The 22,838-nt window shown below is 43.8% G+C and overlaps 1 protein-coding gene across 2 annotated transcripts in view; it reads right to left on the bottom strand.

Annotated features, from left to right (window-relative positions):
• veph1 (ventricular zone expressed PH domain-containing 1) overlaps nt 1–22,838 on the bottom strand; it is a 208,789-nt gene that overhangs the window by 142,667 nt on the left and 43,284 nt on the right. For both annotated transcript variants that reach the window (XR_013210475.1, XM_077248327.1), the window contains exons 3-4: nt 17,036–17,251; nt 9,088–9,262 (exon numbers count right to left, since the gene is read on the bottom strand). Coding sequence is in view for 1 of the 2 variants with exons in the window: in XM_077248327.1 (XP_077104442.1) it covers nt 9,088–9,262; nt 17,036–17,251 (391 nt within the window). In the remaining variant the exon portion in view is untranslated. The remainder of the gene's footprint in view (nt 1–9,087; nt 9,263–17,035; nt 17,252–22,838) is intronic.

The following is a 22,838-nucleotide window of genomic DNA, read 5'->3' as shown; positions in this document are numbered from 1 at the left end:
GTATTTCCCTACTTCATTGACTTTTTAGTCGTACTTTTGGTTATCGCTACGCTACCCCATGCTATTGAAATAACTCTAAAGTGTGTTGTGACCTGTATAGGGATGGGAATCGAGAACCGGTTCTTCTTCAGAACCGTTGCCCAGTGAACCGAATCCTTGGAACCGTTAGCATGCTTGCTTAACGATTCCTCTTATCGGTTCCGCTCGTTGCAAATGTGTCATGACGTCACACACGCGCTACGTTGTTTTGGTTATATTTCACGCGAAAAGACGACAATACGGTCACTTGCAACACTTGTAAAATTTCAATTTCGTCAAAGGGAACTACCTCCAATATGCAGAAACGTACTCGGTTACTAACGTAACCTCGGTTCTCTCTAGAGAGGGAAGGAGTACTGCGTAATATCTAACGCTATGGGAAAACCTCTTTTCCACGAGATTTTGAAGCCAAAAATTATCCTTTAATTTTGATTAATGTAAAACGCTGTGCGGCAGCGTGCAGACATAGGCAAGACGGCTCGCGCGCCTATTGGCTGCCCTGCGGCAACAGCAGCAAGCCTATCGAGAGAGGCCCTGCGTGACGTGACATCATATGGGGGTGCTTCGCGCCCATTTCTTCGCGTCCCGCCAGAATAGGCGTGGCCTTGGCCTATAAATACGCTCGACAGGCTGATACAAACTGGTTTTCATCGCTGAAGCGAACCAGCGCTGTTGTATGCACGGCAAGATACGCAGTACTCGTTCCCTCTCTAGAGAGAACCGAGGTTACGTTAGTAACCGAGTACGTTCTCTTACGAGAGTATCTCTCGTACTGCGTAATATCTTACGCTATGGGGAACACAATGTAAGACGCCGTGCGTACTGGGATCCGACACCAAAGTCCCAAGGGCAGTAGCCCAGGGCTCATATAGTGCATAATCACCGTAGACTCACAGAGAGTCGGAGAAGAGAGGCTACCAGCATCATTCCCCATTAAATAGCATCCCATAGGAGCTAGTTATGTCAACAGTATATCCCGCAGACAGGGTGAACGCGTTCAGCCTGAACTGGGCAAAAGTACGGGCTATTCAACACCCATGGAGCTGTTCCATCGATCAGTGAGCGATACTCAATCAAAACTCAGCATTCTGCACCGGCGCAGCGGGACAGATAGTACTGAATTCTAGACCGACAGCAGCTTGGCCTGTAAGGCGGGAACCTCTAGGTTATAGAACCTTATAAATGTAGACGGCGAGGCCCAGCCCGCCGCCATACAGATATCATGCAAGGAAATCCCACTAGACCACGCCCACGAAGAGGCCACGCCTCTCGTGGAGTGCGCTCTGACACCCAAAGGACACTGCAGGCCCTTAGAAGTGTAAGCCAGCGCTATGGCATCGACTATCCATCTGGATAGGCTCTGTTTTGATGCGGCCAGTCCCTTGGAGTGTCCGCCAAACAAAACAAAGAGCTGCTCGGTCTGCCTGAAGACAGACGAGCGGGACACATAAGCTCTCAGCGCCCTGATGGGGCAAAGGAGATTAGCATCCGCCTCCTCATTGTTCACCGGGAGGGTGCACAGGGAAATAACCTGGGCCCTGAACGGTGTGTTGAGGGATTTTGACACGTACCCGTGCCTTGGTTTGAGTATGACTTTTGAGTCATTAGGCCCACACTCCATACAGGACGCGCTTACTGAAAGCGCTTGTAAGTCCCCCACACGCTTTATTGAAGCAAGAGCCACAAGAAATACCGTTTTGAAAGACAGGTGCTTTATGTCTGACAAATGGATTGGCTCGAATGGGGCACCTCTCAGGGCTTCCAGAACCGTAGAAATGTCCCACATAGGGACTGAGGGAGGTCTGGAAGGATTCAGCCTCCGAGCTCCCCTGAGGAATCGCACGACGAGGTCGTTTTTCCCCAGTGACTGGCCAGACGTCGGTTTTGCAAACGCCGTTATGGCCGCCACGTATACTTTGAGCGTGGACGGGGTTCTACCCTTATCCAGCAGCTCCTGTAGGAAGGAGAGCACTTCTGTAACCCCGCAGTCTACGGGTGAAAAGCCCTGAGCTTGACACCAGGTAGAGAACACTGACCATTTCCAGGAGTAGAGCCGTCTAGTAGACGGGGCCCTAGCCTGCGTGATCTTGTTTAACACTCCCTCCGGGAGGTTAGCGGGTACCCGTTGATGGCCCACATATGTAGGGACCATAACTCCGGGCGAGGATGCCAAATCGAGCCCTTTGCCTGAGAGAGGAGGTCTCTCCTCACCGGTATCGGCCACGGGGCAGTGCTGGTCAGCTGCATCAGGACTGGGAACCAGGTTTGGTTCGTCCATAGCGGAGCCACGAGCAGCACTGGGCATCCATTTTCCCTGATTCGTTCCAGCACTTGAGGCAGGAGCGAGACGGGGGGAAAAGCATAGAGTGGGCGTCGGGGCCATACGTGGGCCAGCGCATCCCTGCTCTTGGAGAAAAAGTTCGGACAGTGAGCGTTTTCCTGGGACGCGAACAGGTCTACCTGTGCTCTGCCGAATGTCTCCCACAGCAGTTGGATCGCCTGCGGGTGCAGCGACCATTCCCCTGCTGGGACATTGTTTCTGGACAGTCTGTCTGGTCCCAGATTCAGGTGACCAGGCACATGCGCTGCTTTCAGTGAAAGCAGGTTGTGCTGAGCCCAGTCCAGGAGGCGTTTCGTCAGCCTGTAAAGGCTTCGGGACCTGACGCCGCCCTGGTGATTTATGTACGCCACCACTGACATGTTGTCCGACCGGACTAAGACGTGGCGGCCTTTTATCTGGGGACAAAAGCGCCTTAGCGCGTTGTCTACTGCCAGCATTTCTAGACAGTTTATGTGTAGGAGCTTCTCCCGTTCTGACCACTGACCAAAGAACGGTCTGCCCTCGAGCAGCGCTCCCCATCCCGAGGTGGAGGCGTCCGTGGACACCACCATCACACTCGAGGGAGTCCCAAGACTCACGCCTGACTGGTAACAGTCGGCTTTTTTCCAAGGTTTCAGAGCCGAGACGCATTTCCTGTCGACCCTGAGGCGAAACAGACCAGCGGCCCAAGCCCCGGGCGGAACTCGTGCTTTCAGCCATAACTAAAGTGGGCGTATGCGAAGCAGGCCCAGCTGAAGTCATGAGGATGCTGAGGCCATGAGGCCCAGCATTTTCTGAAACCGTTTGAGCGGGACTATAGAGCCGCGGCGGAAGGATTTCACGGCGCGCTGAATGTTCAGTCCTCGCTCCGGCGACAGACGTGCTGTCATAGACAGCAAGTCCATCACTGTTCCCAGAAAAGAGATTTTCTGGCTGGGAGAGAGCGAACTCTTCGCCCAATTGACTGTGAGACCCAAATTCTCGAGATGCTCGAGTAAAACGGTCTTGTGTTCTATGAGCTCTGATCGTGATCGAGCTAGAATCAACCAGTCGTCCAAGTAGTTCAAAATTCGCATGCCCTGAAGTCTCAGGGGTGCGAGAGCCGCGTCCATGTACTTCGTGAATATACGGGGTGCTGGGGACAGGCCGAACGGTAGGACTGTGTATTGATATGCCTGGCCCTCGAAGGCGAATCTCAAGAATCGCCTGTGACGTGACGCAATCTGTATTTAGAAATAGGCGTCTTTCAGATCTATTGACATGAACCAGTCTCCCTGGCGCACGTGCGCGAGGATTTTGCTGGTTGTCAGCATTTTGAACTTGCGTTTCAGAAGCGCTTTGTTCAATTGTCGCAGATCTAGAATGGGTCTGAGACCCCCGTCTTTTTTCGGTACCAGAAAATATCTGCTGTATACACCCCCTTCGCTCTGAGCCTGAGATAAAGGTTCTATGGCCCCTTTGCTCAGTAGTTTCGCTATTTCGGTTCGAAGTAGATGAGATACTTCGTTGTCCACCGTGGTTTCGACACGTGCCGTGCAACGGCGGGGACGTCGAGCGAACTGTAGCGAATAGCCTCTCTTTATAGTGTTCAACACCCATTCTGATACCCCGGGAAGCATTGCCCATGCATTCGCGTGGATAGCTAGAGGCAGAATGATATCCGGGCTCTGGCCGCGGCACAGCGGCGGCTGCAGAGCTTCGGTGTGCTGAGACATGAACACTGTGTTTGAAGTGTGCGAGGCGGGGGGCGCGCCGATCACGGCGGGCAGCCTGTTCGCACTCGCTTTCTCTATGACAAATTGTGGAGAGAGAACGAGGGACAAACACCGTAGGGTTCAGCGTGTCTGTGAGTGAATGTGGGCGCGGGACAGCGGGCACATTTACTGCACTGAAAACACCGTCGGCTTGCGCTGACTGAATATGTGTTGGTTTCGTTTTTACAGAAACCGTGGGACACGCACTGTGTAGTGTTTGTGGGCACTGTGTCGTGGGCACATTCACTACGTTTGCACAATCGACATGAGTCGATTTTATTTGTGCTAGCCCTGAACTGTGGCGGGCTGTGTCTGCGTGTGGGAATGGGCACTGTGACGTGGGCATTCTTACAACACTCATAACACCATCGGCTATGGCCGGGACACCAGAAAATACACTCTTTATTGGATTTATCTGGGTCGCCGTAAAAATGGCGTTAATGTGCAGGCAAGCGGGCTGTGGTACCGGCTTGTTTACTGCGAAATACACTGGAACAGTCACATTGTTTGGAACTGAACGAGCGAGAGGTTTCGGTGGAGTTTGGCCGCGGCGAGACTTAAACACTGTGGGTCTTAGCTGACTGTATGTGTGTTGGTTTCGTTTTACAGAAAACGTGGCACATGCAGTGTGTAGTGTTTGTGGGCACTGGGTTGTGGGCACATTCACTACATTTAATGCACAATTGACATTAGTCGATTTCATATGTGCGAGCCCTGCACTGTGGCGGGCTGTGTTTGTGTGTAGAAATGAACACTGGGCTGTGGGCATTTTTATTACACTCATAACACCATCGGCTGTGGCCGGAATACCAGAAAATACATTGCTTATATGATTTTTCTGGGTCGCCGTGGAAACGGCATTTGTGTGCAGGCAAGCGGGCCATGGTACCGGCTTGTTTACTGCAAAATACACTGGAACAGTCACATTTTCTTGGAACTGAACGAGCGAAAATTATCAGTGCAAGTCTGGCCGCGGCGAGACCAAATTTTATCTGCTGCGAGAGCTGGGATCGAACACGGGTCTCCCGTGCGATGGCTGTAGGTTTCGCCACTGAGCCACAGGGGGAAACGACAAAAGTCTAAAATAGCTCGACTACATAATAGAGCGTCATCACAGTTTTGTGTGTGTTGGCGTTTGTTTGCAGGCGTGCGTGTTATACAACAGGCTCATTGCTGCAATATTGACATTTTCAGCCGCTCAAACTAAGAGGAGCTGACAAATGTTTGAGAAATGGAGATTGGTCCGGCCTCGGCGGGACTAAAAATACACTCTTTCCTCATTTCGCCGGTGACGCATGCCCGCGGGGGCGGGGTAGCTTTCTTATAACGTAAAGAAAACTGGCCGCGGTTTTGATGCTGGCCCGTTTCCCTGACGACTCGCGGGCAGAAGGGGGAGATCCACAGAGCTCGCCCAATCCTCACTGTCCAACGCGGGGATATAGCAGCTGGTCTCCTCTACAGATGCAGCTATCTCGTCGTCATTAATGGCGGAAGCGGCGGCGCGCGGCGGCCGTTGTCCGTCAGTGAGCGACTCGATTGAAGCTGGTGAAGCTGGCGGGCGAACCGGCGAGCTTTCACGGCTGGAGAAGGATCGGGGACCCGCTGAGTACGGCGCTTTGCGGCGCGGCACTACAGCGGGCGGGAGTCTCACTCACCATGGCAATAGCTGGCCTCCTCTACCGATGCAGCTATCTTGTCGTCACTAATGGCGGAAGAGGCGGCACGCGGCGGCCGCTGTCCGTCAGTGAGCGACTCGATTGAAGCTGGTGAAGCTGGCGGGCGAACCGGCGAGCTTTCACGGGCTGGAGAAGGCTCGAGGACCCGCTGAATACGGCGATTTGCGGCACGGCACTACAGCGGGCGGGAGTGCAGACTCGGAGAAAAAATGCCAGGCAAGTCCTCAGAGTCACCATGGCAATAGTTCCACAGGAACGAAGCGTCTTCAAAAAGACGCTGCTCTTTTAGATAAAGAGAGAGAGAGAGAGAGAGAGAGAGAGTGAGTCGCGACGGCGAACACACACTCTAGCAGTGAAAAAGGATATTAACGCCGGAAAGCGTAGCATGTACGGCGGCTGAAGGCGGCGAGGTGAAGGCCAGCGGCTTCAGGCTCGAAGGCTCGTCCCGCAGAAGGCTTACTATCAGACGGCGCGGCTTCTCACTCCGGATCCAGCGATGCAGTAGTGCTTCGCTGAAGAGATGAAAATCAGTTTGTATCAGCCTGTCGAGCGTATTTATAGGCCAAGGCCACGCCTATTCTGGCGGGACGCGAAGAAATGGGCGCGAAGCACCCCCATTGGATGTCACGTCACGCAGGGCCTCTCTCGATAGGCTTGCTGCTGTTGCCGCAGGGCAGCCAATAGGCGCGCGAGCCGTCTTGCCTATGTCTGCACGCTGCCGCACAGCGGTTTACATTAATCAAAATTAAAGGATAATTTTTGGCTTCAATATCTCGTGGAAAAGAGGTTTTCCCATAGCGTAAGATATTACGCAGTACGAGAGATACTCTCGTAAGAGAACATTTGGCCACACAGCATGCAATTCATTTGACACGAGTGTGAGTAATTAAAAATGCTCCAACTACTTTAAAAGCCTACATCTGGGCACATTTCGGCTTTTATGAACAACCTGGTAAGCACGACCTGGAGAAGAGACAGTGCGTGTGCGCTCATGTCACGCACAAATAGAATATGCCGGAGGTAATACCACTAACTTGAAATACCACGTCAGCCGTGTTCACTCGAGCTGTTATAACGCCTGCAGAGTCTGACTGCTTTAGAGTAAGCATGAGCTCCAATATCACCAGGATCCGCAGCCAAAAACAAATCATCTACCCGCCCTAATGTTATCTGATTTAGGTATCCGCACCCGATGGTCAAATTACAAGTATTCAGTGTTGTTACGCGTGATTATAAATGGATGATCGTCTTCAACAACGGACTCCTTGACGGATGCGCGCGTCTCAGGGTAACATTATACACTGATGAATGAGTGCTGCTTTTAAATGAACATTTCTTTAAAACAAAATTGATTTGACAGAATTTCATTTTCTTAATGGCATCAACAGACTTTAGTCCCATGAAACTTTAACTGGAATGTCACTGTTTCTGTCACTGCGACTTCCCGAACAGGCGAACACACACACACACACACGCGTGCGCACGCACACATCACTTTTGAAGTAAAATTGAAAATTGGATGCAGTGCATCGTAATGCATCGAGATATCGAATTGAACTGAATCGATGACATGATAATCGTAATCGAACCCGAACCATGAGACCAGTGTAGGTTCAAACCACTAATACTCTGTGCTGTGTCTTCTGATCAGATATTAAAGCGAGTTAATACAAACAAACACATTTGTACTTATTCCCTCACCCAATGAGAATCGATAAGGAATCGAATCGATAAGCAATATCGATAATGGAATCGGAATCGTTAAATTCTTATCAATTACCATCCCTAGACCTGTACCTCCAATAGGTGAAGGCACACAACAGTGAATGTAATCACGACAGACAAACATATATACTTTCGCACTCAGGTGAGTGTATGGGGAAAATGGCACAACAGAGCAAAATGAAAGATTAGAAAGGGCTACATTTATTAGGCCTTTACATTTTTACTACATATGTTTAGACTTTATTCAAGCTGAAAATTATGAATGTAAAACGAAATGTATCAGTATGTACTACATATATGATGAATTGGGACAAATATAATATGATTTAATAGAAAACTGTTAGTGGCACTTTGTGGAGTGGCAAGATTTTGAATAGCGTCTGAATGAGGATTGGTGTTTGGACAGATATTGTGTTTTGCGGTAGTATGCCATACGGAACCGTTGCCACTGACCGCTTTAACGTCCGCAGTGGGGCTCGACAGCCTTAGTCAAACGGGTTGGCGCGTATGGTCGGGTTGTGGAGAGGTTGTGAGAGATTGTGGTTAGGTCAAAGGAGCAGGAGGGATGAAGAGGTCAGTAAGCTGGGCTGAGTTGAGTGGGGGACGAAGGGGGGTGACTCTGGGACGCCAGAGTCACTGTCGAGCCCTCTTGAGGTGTCGTGGGCTAGTCAACGAAACACTGAGGACGGAAGGTGCCGACTTGAAGACCCTAGAGATGTCCCCTACTCTGCTCAATCCAGACGGTTGTCATGAGGGGACCGCACTGTGGTTGCAGCCGTTGTGTGTGCAAATACACTGCAGCTATTAACACCAGACAGAAGGAGATTCACATCAACATTTGGAAAGAAGCGTAAATGGATGAAGCATAGGTTACTGTAAAGCTACGTCTTAGTTGGTGCTTATCTTGGCGAAAGCAGAGTACAAATCAGCATGAAGTTTTAACATCTACTCTCGTGTAATGGAAATCATGTTGACCACAAGCTGACAATAGAATGTGCACATCTGGTGTGTGAAACCTGTGAGTTGTCCTAGACGCGGCGCTGCGCTTTTCGTTCCGGTGTGTGACCATTTTGAGAAGCATTAGCAAACCAAACACAGCTGCTTTTCACATAACATATGTAATTAATTATGCATTGTGATACAACCTGGTTCGTTGGTCCATTATGTGGGTTTGCTTTCTCACTACAAGAAAACTGCTCAAGAGTTTATTTCAAGCGGACCGAGACCGCCATGTTCAGATGGTCTCAGACCGATTTCCTTGGTGCGGATTCATGTGCGATTGCTGAGTTTATATATGCCTAAAGGAACCGAACTAACAAAGAAAATATGCCAATGTTAAAATGCCCAAACACACCGTATTTAATTAGGACACAATGTGACTGTTAAGTTCCTTTGTACTCTGCCTAAAACCTTTTAAGAATGATGTTCCAGGACCAACAGGGATGTTGATCCAGTATCATGTGGCACATGGTAAAACCATGACCCAGAGCACAAAGTATTTTGTGCAGTCTATGCTATTTTAGTTACCTACCTTGAAGCCTGCCACCCCCAAAACCCTGTGTCGGACCCCTACCTGTCAGCACGCTGCAGGTGATGGCCTCAGTGTGTTGGGTCAGGAGTTCAGCTTTCGCAATGGCAGCCAGTGACAAGTAGCTGGACATGTTTCTACTCAGCTCTTGGTTCCCTTGCTGCAAGAACCGCACCGCCACAGGGACCGCTAACCCCATCACTGGAGGCCTGTTGTAATTCTGAAAAAAATTAAATAAATAATCAACTCAAATTTAGGCCTGCATCTCAGGTTGCAGATTAATTGTATACGGTTTACTAGTTATGACCTATACAACCTATTTTAAAGAACCACACCACAGACTGAATTGAAAAGCTCTATTATAAGTTTCATTTAATTAAGTAAAAATAAATTTATCAGCGTGTGTTGATTCCAAATAGCTTATGCCAAGATCAGTCATTGAGGACTTTAATAGATTCAGAGAATTATCACATAAGGGTTTGCTGGCTGCTTAGTTAATTAAATAAATAAGATATACTATATAAGGCATCTCTTTAATAATAAGAGATTCTAATAATGTAATGATAAGAGATACTATATAAGGCATGAAAGGCAGCAGTAAACATTTCAAAAGATCAAACTGAAGCCTGCCACAGAAAGTAGGTTATGTTAAATGTTCTGCTGCCCCCTAGAGAAGATGATGTGAACATGTCAGGTAGGTTGAAACAGATGAAACATCATATGGATAAGTGATTCATTGAATGAAATGGGAAGTTATTTTATTATGAAGGATTACATTTTACACTACCACACAACAATTTGATACATTTGGTCAAAATAAAATAATAAGATTCATTATGTTTAAATCTCACAAGTTTGAATGCCATAATTAGTTAATTATTTAATTTATCTAGTATCATAATTTAACACCAAGTTACTGCATGCCATGAATGCTATTAAATTACTTGTGGAGCAAATTAAGAGATTTTTCCTTTACTGTAAAAAAAAGATGGCCATTCATCTTGCCTGAAGGGAAAAGGTCCTTTAATATTGGAAATAAAACTTTAAAAAGCATGACATAGGCCAAATAACTTCCAAAGAACCCAAGCTAATTATAAAACACCCAGTTGAATATGTGACTGCTGCTCAGATCAAAGAGCCTTTCCACAAATAGTTCTGAAGAACTCAGGCATAAGACCGTTCAAGCTGCAGTTCTCTAATGAATACTGATCTCTACCACTACCCAGAATGCATCACTCTAGCTCAGCCTCTCTATAAGCCCTTCTCTAAGATTCATATGCGGCTCTTTATGTAAGTGAATGCATGCGTGTGTGTGTGTGTGTGTGTGTGTGTAAGAGACAAATACAAAAACAAGAGGGAGGGGGGGAGGGAGAGAGGGAGAGAGAGAGAGAGGATGTGAGAATGAGACAGTGAAGCAAATATTAAGAAGCCGCTAATTAATTAGCAAGCTAATTGCTGTTGTCAGGCATGTCAGTTCCATTTTGAGACATGCCACTTGACTCCCTGAGAATGTTATTATTGCTTCATAATTGACGAAGCTGGTTTAAATATGGACTCTTTCACATTTCCAGGGTTCTCGGAAGCAGTTGTTGTCATAGTTGGGTAAATGTCTATTGTGGTGAACGAGTTTTCAGCTCTAATAGCAAAAGAAAAAAATACAGTATTTCCAAAAAAGAGAGAATGATGTTGAATTTATTATCACTCCTTCGGCAGCTGAATTAGAAACACCCAAGTGGCACTAGCTCTTTTTAATTCAATACCAAGGTAGTGTAAAAGGTAGGTTATTTTTAAAAATGAAAATATGATAGATTAGATTGATTTGAGTTTTCTAAAAAGATATGGACAAAAATACTTTCTTTGAAAAACTAAATTCTAAATGTTTATTGTACTGAATTCATATTGATATGTAACTCTGCCTAATAATTTGGAACACAGTGTAGCAAATAAGAAGAGAAAATAGGGAATCAGATCTATGAATGACATTGGTCAGATTACAAAATATCAAACAAAGCAGAAAATCTGCAAGCAAATGATATTATAGCTTTTGTCTGTCACGGATAGATTAAGGTGCGAGGACTCAAGTGCAGAAACAATGGGTAAATATTTAAGCAACAAACAAACACAAATTACAAACAAAACTCCCTCGTGGGGGAAAACGAGAACGATATCAGGCAGGATCAGGAAACACAAGGAACATGGACAACTTGGACAACGAACCAGCACAGGACTGCAAACACAGGGAGACTAAATAGGGAAAAAAACATAAGAGGGTAGCGAGGCAGGCAGGTGGGGGAAATTAATCAATAATGAGATAAGATGGGCGGGGCTAGACAATTGACAGGAGAGCACATGGCACAAGGAAATACATTACAAGCCATGTGCTCACAACAGACCAGACTAAACACAAACACATGACAAAGACAAGTCAGAGCTCTGTCACCAAACCAAGATATAAACCAGTGAGAAGTGACAGAACCCTGACATTGTCATAGTGAATTACAATCAGCTGGTAAAGTCTGAATTGTGATGGAACGCCACTTGAATAGGGATGTGCCTGAAGCCAAATTCCAAATTCGGAAAGGCATGGAAAATGAATAACGCTTTCTGAGCGTCGTTGAACAATATCTTATCTTGTAAAATGTGTGGACGGTACCGCCATTCCCTATACACAGAGTATGCATGAACGCAAATTCAAAAGTGAAAGTCAAAAGCGAGCATCTTTTTAAAAGCAATTTAGGTAACAGTTTAGTTTAGGGTCCAATTCTCACTATAAACTAGTTGATTTTTAGCATGCATATTACTAGGATATTGGCTGTTTATTAGTACTTATAAAGAAGCACATTTTAATTCATTATTATTTATGAATTATTATTCATTATTATTAATTCCTTATTCCTTATTATTCATGACCATAATCTACATTCCTTAATCCTACCCAATACCTAAATTTACCAACTACCTTACTAACTATTAATAAGCAGTAATTAGGAGTTTATTGAGGCAAAAGTCGTAGTTAATAGTGAAAATTGGACCCCAATCTAAATTGGGACAATTTCAATACGCCGCCTATTGATACTGGCTCCATGATGCCCACAAATTATATACAATATAATTACCCAACTATATAATTGCAAAAGATCGCAAAACCATTGAAATATATTTTTGCCTCTCATCTCATATTTTTCCTTCACCATGTCCCTTTAAGGTCTCCGTAGAATCTGTTGTGATTTGATTAAGATGTGATCAAAGGATTTGAATGCGCCTTGTTGCCTACTTACCTCCGTTTTTTCAGCTTTCTAACTCAGCCATGGTGGCATCCAGCGAGAGTAAATACTTCACTATAAAGGTCCCATATTGTACACCTTTCTGGAGGTTTATTTTAGGTTTTGATGTCCTTAAGAATGTATATTTGCGGTATAAGTACCAAAAACCATCTCAATATATTTTTACAGCTCCTTTCTCAGGAGCTCTGCTAAGAACAGGTCGATTTTGGCCTGTCTAATTAATATGCATGAGCCTCTCTTCTGATTGGCCTGTTGTTTTCTGAGTGACGCACGACCAGGCCAACCACAGATAACTAGGGTAATGTATGCTGTAGCCTGCTGTGGCTTGGGGATGCTTGGGGAGGGGGGGGTTGGGGGGCGTGCACCTGAGAGCCGTGTCTCTTACCCCTTTCCCACCAAAAAAGAACTGGTTCGGAACTGGTGCTGGTTCAAAGTTGGTTCAACTTGCGAACCTTCTCAGAACCTGTTTGTTTTTCCACTGACTAGAGCGCCCAGCGAACGACGTCGTTACGTCACTGTATGTGTACGTCGCCATACGTCTTAGCTAGAAACACTTGCAAGTACAACATTACTTAGGGATTATCTCTAACTCGTGTACCAAGAAGGCTTTAAAAACAATTGAAATATGTAAGTCTTTTAATCTCTTCCTTTGGTATATAATCTTTTCTGATTAGTTATGTACCCCTGTCTTGTGTCTTTTTTTCTTTCCGTTTATTTGGTCTATATAGTGACTGTTTTCTTATTTGCTTACATAATGTTTTCAATAAAAAAATAAAAGAAAAAGAAAGCTAGAAACGCTTGCGTTAACTTCAAGCATAACAATTACAATGGCGGACTACATTGTGTTTCTGCAAATGTTTCTCCTGGCTTTGCGGTCAGAAAATATGTTTAGAACACATCTAAACCCGCCGCCGACGTAAGCATGACGTGGTAAAAGAACGGTTCTCTGGTTCTAGTACAGCAAAGAGTTGGTGCCGCTTTGGAACCAGTTTTCCTGGCTGAGAACCGGTTCTTTGGCTGTCGAAACACAAATAACTTGTTCGGCAGTAGGCACCGGCTCCGAACCGGCTCTCAAAATGCTTTGGTGGAAAAGGGGTATCTCTGTAGGCAAGGGTGTAATGAGCTGGTGCCTGTTTACGTCACACAGTACCACAACATCCAATAGGAAAATTCAACTGCAGTAGCCACCGTTCAACCTGAACGGCAGCATGTTTTTACACCATATATTGTCGAATTAAAACACTTTTATACCCAAATGTCAAAAAATTTACTCAAATCAATGAACAGCATTAATAAAGCCCCAGTCTTACCGATCATTAACTAAAAAAAGTTGTTTTAGGCTTTAGTTACCCTTTAAGCAAAAGGTAAGGGAACATTCATTTTTATTATTTTGCAAACATTATGAGAATGTTACTTTTGAATGTTCTCTGAACAATCTGTAACAAGTAGTAACATTTAAATATGTTATACGAACATCCAACTAAAACGTTTCATGATTCATCAAAAAAAGACGTTCCATGATTAATATATTATAAACAATGTTCTTGTGCTAACGTTTTTGGAACATTATTAAAGACCAGATAACTTTGAACAAACACACTATTAATGTTACTGGAAGAATGTTTACTATTGCTGAGAGGAATATGCTGTTATGTTTATAAATGTACAGAAATCATTAGTGTGCTTTAGCACTTAAGAACGTCCGTTCTTTGAGAAATAAGACTTTTATTTTAAATGAGTTCGTTAGAGCTCGAAACTTAGATTTCTTATTTATTACTGAAACATGGTTGAATGCTGGGGATATGTCTATTTTTGGAGAAGTGGTACCTAGCAATTTCGCAGTTCTTAATACTCCCCGAGAAACGGGAAGGGGAGGCGGTGTGGCCTCTATTTTTAAGGATACTTTTATTTGTAATAGGCTCAATACGGAGCGCTTCTCAAGTTTTGAACTCCAAGTATTTGAAATGCAACTGCTATCTCCTATGCTTTGTGCTATTGTTTACCGACCACCTGGACTTAATAAGAACTTCATATCAGAGCTGTCTGTGTTTTTAGCGGATATTATTGTGAAATATGACAAAATACTAATACTGGGTGACTTTAACATTCATGTATGCTGTCCAACAAATCGTCTTTCAAAAGACTTTTTAAATCTCATTGACTCTGTTGGCCTTCAGCAAATGGTTAACGGTCCTACACATATCCATGGACACACGCTGGATTTGATTCTGTCACTTGGTTTATCAGTCAGTGACATTATCATAGATGATTTCCTGGTTGCTGATCACAATCCTGTTTTATTTACTTCCTAAATAAGTAGTTCTTCCTCCGGAAAAAGTCTGTACTACAAAGAGACTGGTTCGTTCGATAAAAAATATACATGGGGATTTTAATAAATTTTTCATGGACTCTATGCAGGATAAAAAAATGGACTTATTATCACCCCGGTTTAGCGTGGAGGAGTCGGTTAATATTTTTAATTCTGTATGTTTAGACACACTTGATCAGGTAGCACCTCTAAGGCAGGTGCATAGTAAACACAAACCAACTCCATGGTTGAATGGACAAACTAGATCCCTAAGAAGGGAATGTAGAAGATGTGAATGGAAATGGAAGAAAGATAAGTTGCAAATCTCCTATGAAATGTTGAAAGACTCGCTGTCTAAATTTCAACGGGCTGTAAAATCTGCTAGGACGAGCTTCTTTGCAAATGCTATTGAGAAAAATCGCCAAAATCCGCGATTTCTTTTCTCAACAATTGATTCTGTTTTGAATCCTAAATTAGAGGCACCTCCGGTTCTGTCAATTGATTTATGTGAAAGTTTTTCACACTTCTTTGTCGATAGCATATCAGAGGTTCGGAATAATATACAGCAGTGTACATTTGTGCCATCATATGCACTAGAAACCATCGTCAATTTATCGCAATTTGAGCCTATTTCTATCTATACTTTTAACATCATTGTTTCTAAGCTGAAGTCTACATCTGCTCCCCAAGACATTATTCCAACACCTCTGTTAAAGCAAACCATAGAATCAGTTGGCCCATATATGGTTTCTATAATAAATAAAAGTTTACTTTCAGGGATTGTTCCCGAGTATTGTAAACATGCTGTAGTCCAGTCTTTGCTGAAAAAAGAAAATCTAGATACGAGCGCTCTTGCAATTATAGACCTATCTCAAAACTTCCATTTCTGGCAAAGATCTTAGAGAAATGTGTTCTGATTCAATTAGAGGTATTTATTGATGAAAATCATGTTGGTGAAGTACTTCAGTCAGGATTTAAGAAGCACCATAGCACAGAAACAGTGTTATTGAAGGTTTTTAATGACATCTTTTTGGCCACCGATCAAGGGAATGTGACCGTTCTCCTGCTGTTGGATCTCACAGCGGCGTTCGATACGGTTGACCATAATATTCTTATATCCCGGCTTGAAACATGTGTAGGCATTTCTGGAAATGCCTTAAATTGGTTTAAGTCCTATCTCTTAAATAGACGATTCTCTGTTCGTATGGGTGAGTGCACATCAGTTTCGAGATCTTTACCATGTGGCCTTCAACAAGGGTCCGTTTTAGCACCACTTCTTTTTTCTTTTTATATGCTCCCTTTGGGCTCAATCTTGCGTAAATACAGAGTGTCATTCCACTGCTATGCAGACGATACACAGCTGTATATACCACTTAAGTCAAAGGACTCCACTGCCTTGGGAAGATTGTTGGCATGTTTAAATGAAGTCAAGGCTTGGATGTCTACAAATTTCCTGAGCCTTAATGAATCGAAAACAGAATTGATTCTTTTTGGTCTCTCTGATCTTGATAACACAGTTGAAACCGAGCTGGGTCCTCTGAGCCTGTTTAGAAAACAACATGTAAAAAATCTGGGGATGATTTGTGATAGTGCACTTATATTTGACAAACAAATAAATGAAATCGTTAGAACGAGTTTTTTTAAATTGAGGATGATTTCAAAAATTAAGCCTTTTTTATCTCACAAAGATCTGGATAAAATAATTCATGCATTTATCACTACAAGATTAGATTACTGCAACTCGTTATATTATGGTGCCCAAAATAAAGTTCTAGATAGACTACAGATGGTCCAAAATGCGGCTGCAAGATTGCTGACAGGCACTCGCAAATTCGATCATATTACTCCGGTGTTAAAATCATTACATTGGTTGCCTGTCACTTTTAGGATTCATTTTAAAATTCTGCTATTTGTATTTAAATCTCTACATGGGTTAGCCCCATCTTATATTGCTGATCTAATACAGGAACAAAAGTCAATGAGATCGCTACGATCACAATTTAAAAAACATCTTGCTGTTCCTCGGTCAAAGATGAAGACTAGAGGGGATTGCGCATTTGCGGTCGCAGCCCCTAAACTATGGAACAGTTTACCTTTATATATTAGGGACCTTCCTACACTCAGTCAGTTTAAAATCCATCTGAAAACATATTTTTTTATGATAGCGTTCGATTAAGATAAGTGTGAAGGGTGCTAGTGTCATTTTTTTATAAATATATGTTGTTGAATGTTTTTATTAAGTTTATACTACCTATTTAGATATATGGATATATATATATATCTTTTATTTGTCTTTTCTCTGCTCACTGTTTTACTGCTTGTACAGCACTATGGTCAACTGTGTTGTTTTATTCAGTGCTTTATAAATAAATTTGAATTTGAATTTAAGCATTACTCTCACCTGCAAGATGCAGCTGGTGATGTCAGAGGCAATCTTGGCATGAGGTGTGTCTTCATCTTTGCCCTGCGGCTGGAGGTTATGTTCAAGACATGACTCCCACAAGGACACAAGGGCTGCTCCATGCCTCTCAATCGAGCCCGTCTCCCTGATCGCTGTAGTGATGCGTGTAATGCAGATCTCCACCACCGCCTGGTCATTGTCATTGGTCAGGTAGTCCTGCAACAAATCACATAACTAAATGAAAGAGTGCATTTAAGGCTCTGTTACATCCAAAAAAAGTTCAAGATTTGTAGAATCAAGATATAATTGGTTGCTGGTTGCTTCAGCAAATATGCTTTTATCCACATTTGCTTTTGTTTACACTATCAGTTAGGTTTAGTTAGGGTAAGCTTTAGTGTAGGTGGTACATCAATTTCAAATACGAAGGATCATTTGAAGGAGCAAGCGTGCAATACAAAATAAGATCTTACATTATCAAATAAAAAGTTTCCTCCATTTCTGAAGTATTTGATTTATTTCAGAATCCAGTGAATAGGTTAAACTAAAACTAATGTTAAAATTGGGTACATTTGATTATCATGAAATCGCATCTCAGAAAACGGTCGACTCGGTACCCATGTGTTAATTAGCCCTAGGTTCATTTTTGGCCGGAATTGTCCTTTAAATCTCCTGTTTAAAAAATAGAAAGATAGATTATTATATCCGTCAGGCCACTATGAGTACCGAATTATGCCGTACAGGCTGGGTAATTCAGCGTCTGTGTTCCAGGCTTTCATGATGAGTTCTTCCGAGACATGCTCCAGCAATTCTTTATCATCTACACCAATGATATTCTAATGTACTCTTGGAATCTGGCTGAACACCACAGACATGTTGTGCAGGTCCTTCAACGACTCAGAGAGTACCATCTTTACCTGAAATTAGAAAGTGCAAATTCCATTGTCCCTCCATCCAATTCCTTGGTTACATCATTGATGGATCAAATGTTCAGATGGACCAGGGGAAACTCACTGTTGTTAAGGACTGGCCACAACCCACCACCGTTCAGGAATTTCAACGCATCCTAGGATTTGCCCATACTGTATCTATCGAAAGTTTGTCTCCAATTTTAGTCAAATCGCTGCACCATTAACCACGCTTCTCCGAAACCAGCCCAAGTCTCTAGTCTGGATACCAGCGGCCACCAGTGCCTTCCAACAGCAGAAGAATGCCTTTTGTACACCTCCTATCCTTAAACATCCTGATCCTGACTTCCTCTTTTGCTACAGCCACCTCAGGGATGGACTCGTCTCTGGGATCAGGTTAGGGTTAGGGTTAGCATCCAGGTTACCAGCAAACACTCTCGCTCTGATCCAGAACGCATAACGATTGGCCAGAGGCTGTTCCACATACGCTGTATCCAGAACCCCGAGACACCTTCCAGAAGGCAAACTGCAACGATTGACGATTCCCAGTAGACACTGGTCTCACCTTGGCATCGACTTGTCGAGTGTCACTGACTTACCTCCTTCTGACACCAACACCTGCATCCTGGTTATAGTTGACTGTTTCACGAAGGCCTGTAAGCTTATCACATTTAAAGGTTTACTATCCACTCTAGAGACTGCAGAGGCATTATTTCACCATGTGTTTCGTAACTATGGACTGCCAGAAGACATTGTGTCGGTTAGTTGGTCACAGTTTACTTCATGTGTTTGGAAAGCCTTCTTCCATCTGCTCGTTGTGTCAGTAAGCTTGTCTTCAGGATATTACCCTCAGACAAATGGCCAAACGGAGTGCATGATCCAGGAAATTGGATATTACCTTCGGTCATACTGCCACAACCACCAACACAGCTGAAACTGTTTCCTACCATGGGCCAAATATGCACAAACTCCCTTCGTCAGACCACCACCGGGGATACTCCCTTCCAGTGCATACTCGACTACCAACCGCCCCTATTTCCCTGGTCAGGTGAGCCATAAGACATTCCAGCTGTGAACTACTCATTCCAGGATAGCGAGAGGGTGTGGGACTCAGCTCACATCCACCTTCAGAGGGCAGTGCGGAGACATACGTAAGAGCCAGGCCGATGCAAGAAGAGCAGCGACACCCATGTAACATCCAGGGCGGAAGGTCTGGCTCTCTACCAGGGACACCTGTCTCTGGCTGCCTTCCCGCAAGCTCTCCCCGATTCATTGGACCATTCACCGGCAAATCAATGACGTCACGTATCGTTTAAACCTACTTTAGCAAACAGTAGTTGCAGAACAATGGTCACGCTCAGTGCGCTCTCTCAAACAAACTCATAAATTACTTTTCAATAAATACAACAACGGTTTCTTCACAACTCTCTCCACGAGATGACAGGCAGCACACACACAATTTCATAGCCACTCTCTCTCAGCCAGCTTCCCACTTCCAGGTGGCTTTTATGCTTCCCCACGGCAATCACTGCAAACGAGATCAGGTGTTCATCATTTTGCACTCGACCTACTTACGTGCCGCTCGCCTCCCAGCTCTCTCTCCCGTCACAGACATCGCTGAACCAATCCCCCCTCACCACACCTACCTTCTGAATATAAGATTACTCCTACCTTCCATGTGTCACTGCTTAAACCTCACATGCATCTCTTCTCCCTTCCTACACAGGGCCTGATGCTGATGAAATACCTCCTCCTCCCATAGAAGCAGACGACAACCACATCTACATCATCCACTCCATTCAGGATTCCCACATGCATCCCACATGATGATATACTGGATCCTACTCTTTCACTAAATTGCACACTGCCCATCCAGAACACCCAGCAACTCGGGGCAGGGGCCATCCTCGCCGCAGTGCCTGCTTATCAGGAGCTGCCCATGGAGGGGGGGGTTCTGTCATGGATTCCACCAACATGTCCTCAGCACCAGGTCCTTCAGCTCCAATCACCCAGATTCTAACCAGTCACACAAGTCACCACTTGATTACATCCTCTACACATACTCACCAGCCACACTCCCTAACTCCCATCTAGTCGATCTCCACTTGAGAACACTTATGCCTGACTCCTACTTACCTTCTTGCTCACCTTCTTCCTGCAACATGCTTCCCTGGACCGAAGTTCCCCAACTCATCCGTGTGCTTCATCATCAACCTGCAAATGAGAGAAAGATCCATGAGCTAAGTGTGACTATCTGCAACCTGTCTCCAAATTACTCCTGATTGTCTGCTGTTCATTCGATCTTCTACCCATTTAATAAAGTTCCTGCTCAACGAATCCTTAGTTCCTTATGTTTATCTGTGACAATTATTAAATGAAATATGAATTTATTCTTATCATTCCAAGCATGTGACATTTTTTTTACAGCAGACAATCATGTGACTGACCATGTGATCAGACCGTTTCCGGGTTTATAGGATCACAAAACTCACTCCTTTTAGCAACCCCTCACTGACACTTCTTACACTGTTATGTAATATTTAAAACATTATGGTTTGATTGACATTCATGCACTGACTACTAAGCTACAGTTTGTATACTAATTGTGTGTTATACAGTATTTGCATGCAAACAGCTTCATATTTAGATTTCTGAAAACATGAGGTATCATTAAGCAAGAAAGTTTGGATCTTTGTGGTGTGGCATGTTTGGAATGATAATGTTATGCACGTGACTGTGGAAAGGAGGACAGTGTAGGCCCTGGAGAGAGAAATACAAGAGAAGAGAGAATGAGATGAAGAGAGAACGAGAGAAGGCTACCCCTGAGACGCTGGATGAGCCCAAATTTGTTTACAAAAGCCAGCCAGAACACAGAAGCCCAATAAGGCAAGAAGAACTGGCTTTAGCACGCTCAGTGACACTGAGATTCCTTTAGAAGTCATTTTAATTTTAAAAAAGAACTGAGGAAATGAGGGGTCACCTTATTCATATTATTCAGATATGCAGTGCTGACAGGGTCAGTGATCAATTAAAACATGCCATATGCTCTTTCATTTGAATGTACCTTCATTGTTATTTTCACAATAACAACAAAACAACAAATTAATTTATTTTAGTTTAACTAAATATTTCTTGAATTACCTTTTTAATAATTTAATTCTAGGCTTTCATCTTGTGTGCAATATTAACAGATGGTTTATTACGGATCCCCTAAACGGATCTTTGCAAAAATAAAAAAATGTACAGACTTTCGGATAGACTATACAGAGCAGATGAGAAACTTTTTGCATGCTCACGGGAAACTATTGCGTGCTCAAGTGAAACTATTGCGTGCACAACAGAAACTTTTCACGTGTGCATGGGAAATTTAATGTGTCCTCATGAGTTAGAATTTCCTGTTTATATATACTATATAACCTATTTCACTTGTGCACCACAGCCAATTTAGTATGAAGTAAATGAGAGTTGTGCATGAATTAAAAATTATTTAATTTTTTTCTAAATTTGCCTTTCGTTAGGGCAGTAGATCTCTATCACAGCCTTATGTCCGCTTTAACGTATCCTCGGTGATGACTGAGAAACCACGCCGTGAAACAGGCTGATGGCGCTGTACGACTGTGTGCATTATCCTATTTGCCAAGTTCATGGTCCATAAAAAAGACGGTGTAACGAATGTCCACTGAAGGCAAGTTAAAGTGAAAACCCATGTGCAATTTATTTCAAATAAAACAAAAAAAATACAAAATAAACAAAGACCTGATTTAAAACATGAACTTAAACAAACTTGAACTAAACAAACTCAACAGCAGGTTACAAAGACAAAGCTAGACAAGAAACAGTGGTAATGTGGGCTAGAGTTCTCAACGGGCCAGGCCGGCCCGACAAACCCGATGGGACCCACGGGTTCGGGTCGAAAATATAAGCAAATGACTCGGGTCGGACCTCGGGCTTAATCTTTTCCGCTCAGTGAAAAAAAAAATTTATTTATCATGGCTGCTGTTCACCATAAAGAAAGTCTGGCTGCTGCGTGCAACGTGCATCGCGGGGGCAGACCTGACGCCGCTGCGTGCAAGCCTTTAGCCTGGAGAAGAAGATAGAGTTGGTGAAAAGTAAACTTGCCACAGGTGAATTCACCGTCGCTACAACAGGAGTGGGAAAATTCAATTGGTCTGGAAGTGGAAAGTGTTTGGAGTGGTGCTGGATTCTGATGGAAATGCTACAGGTTATGTGCAACAGGGTCGTCAAGAAGATTTTTATTTGAGGCATATTTAGTAGCCTATAAAGCCTATTTATATATTTAAAGTTTGTTTCAGTTGTTTGTATTGTTTTTAGGCTATTGTTAAAAGACGTGAACATTAAAGGTTGATTTGAATTCCCGTCTGCTGGTCATGATGATACGTGTATGAGAAAAAAAGAAAAAAAAGAAAATCGGTGTCGGGCCGCGGGCCGGGTTCGGGCAGATAATTCATGTTGATGTGTCGGGTTACATCGGGTCAGGGCTTTAAAAGCCACGGGCCGGGTCGGGTCGGGTTGTAATTTTCAGGCCAGTTCAGAACTCTGATGTGGGCTATATATACAGTACATAAAGGCTGCGTTCGAAATCGTATACCCTCTAGGGAAGTATACTTATTTTGAATAAGTAGCCTAATTACTTCACGACCACTAAAAAAGTATGTTCTATAGAGTATGGGCCTTTCCAAATACCCATACTTGCGATCTTTGAACTGGACCACTTGTCGACTTACATGATGCATTTCCTGTATTTGTCCTAAGTGTTCAAGTAGGCATGAAGACTGCAAGTGTGTGTAGAACTTTTGATTACCCGATGGGACACACTAATAGTGTTGCAAAAATGCAAGGGTTTACAGAGTTTTTTTTATTTTATTTTTAAATACTTT

Source organism: Siphateles boraxobius, unplaced genomic scaffold, assembly GCF_051911475.1.
Source record: "Siphateles boraxobius isolate OS27281-9 unplaced genomic scaffold, OSU_SipBor_1 30, whole genome shotgun sequence".
Classification (NCBI taxonomy): domain Eukaryota; kingdom Metazoa; phylum Chordata; class Actinopteri; order Cypriniformes; family Leuciscidae; genus Siphateles; species Siphateles boraxobius.
This window is presented reverse-complemented; position numbering and strand designations above follow the sequence as displayed.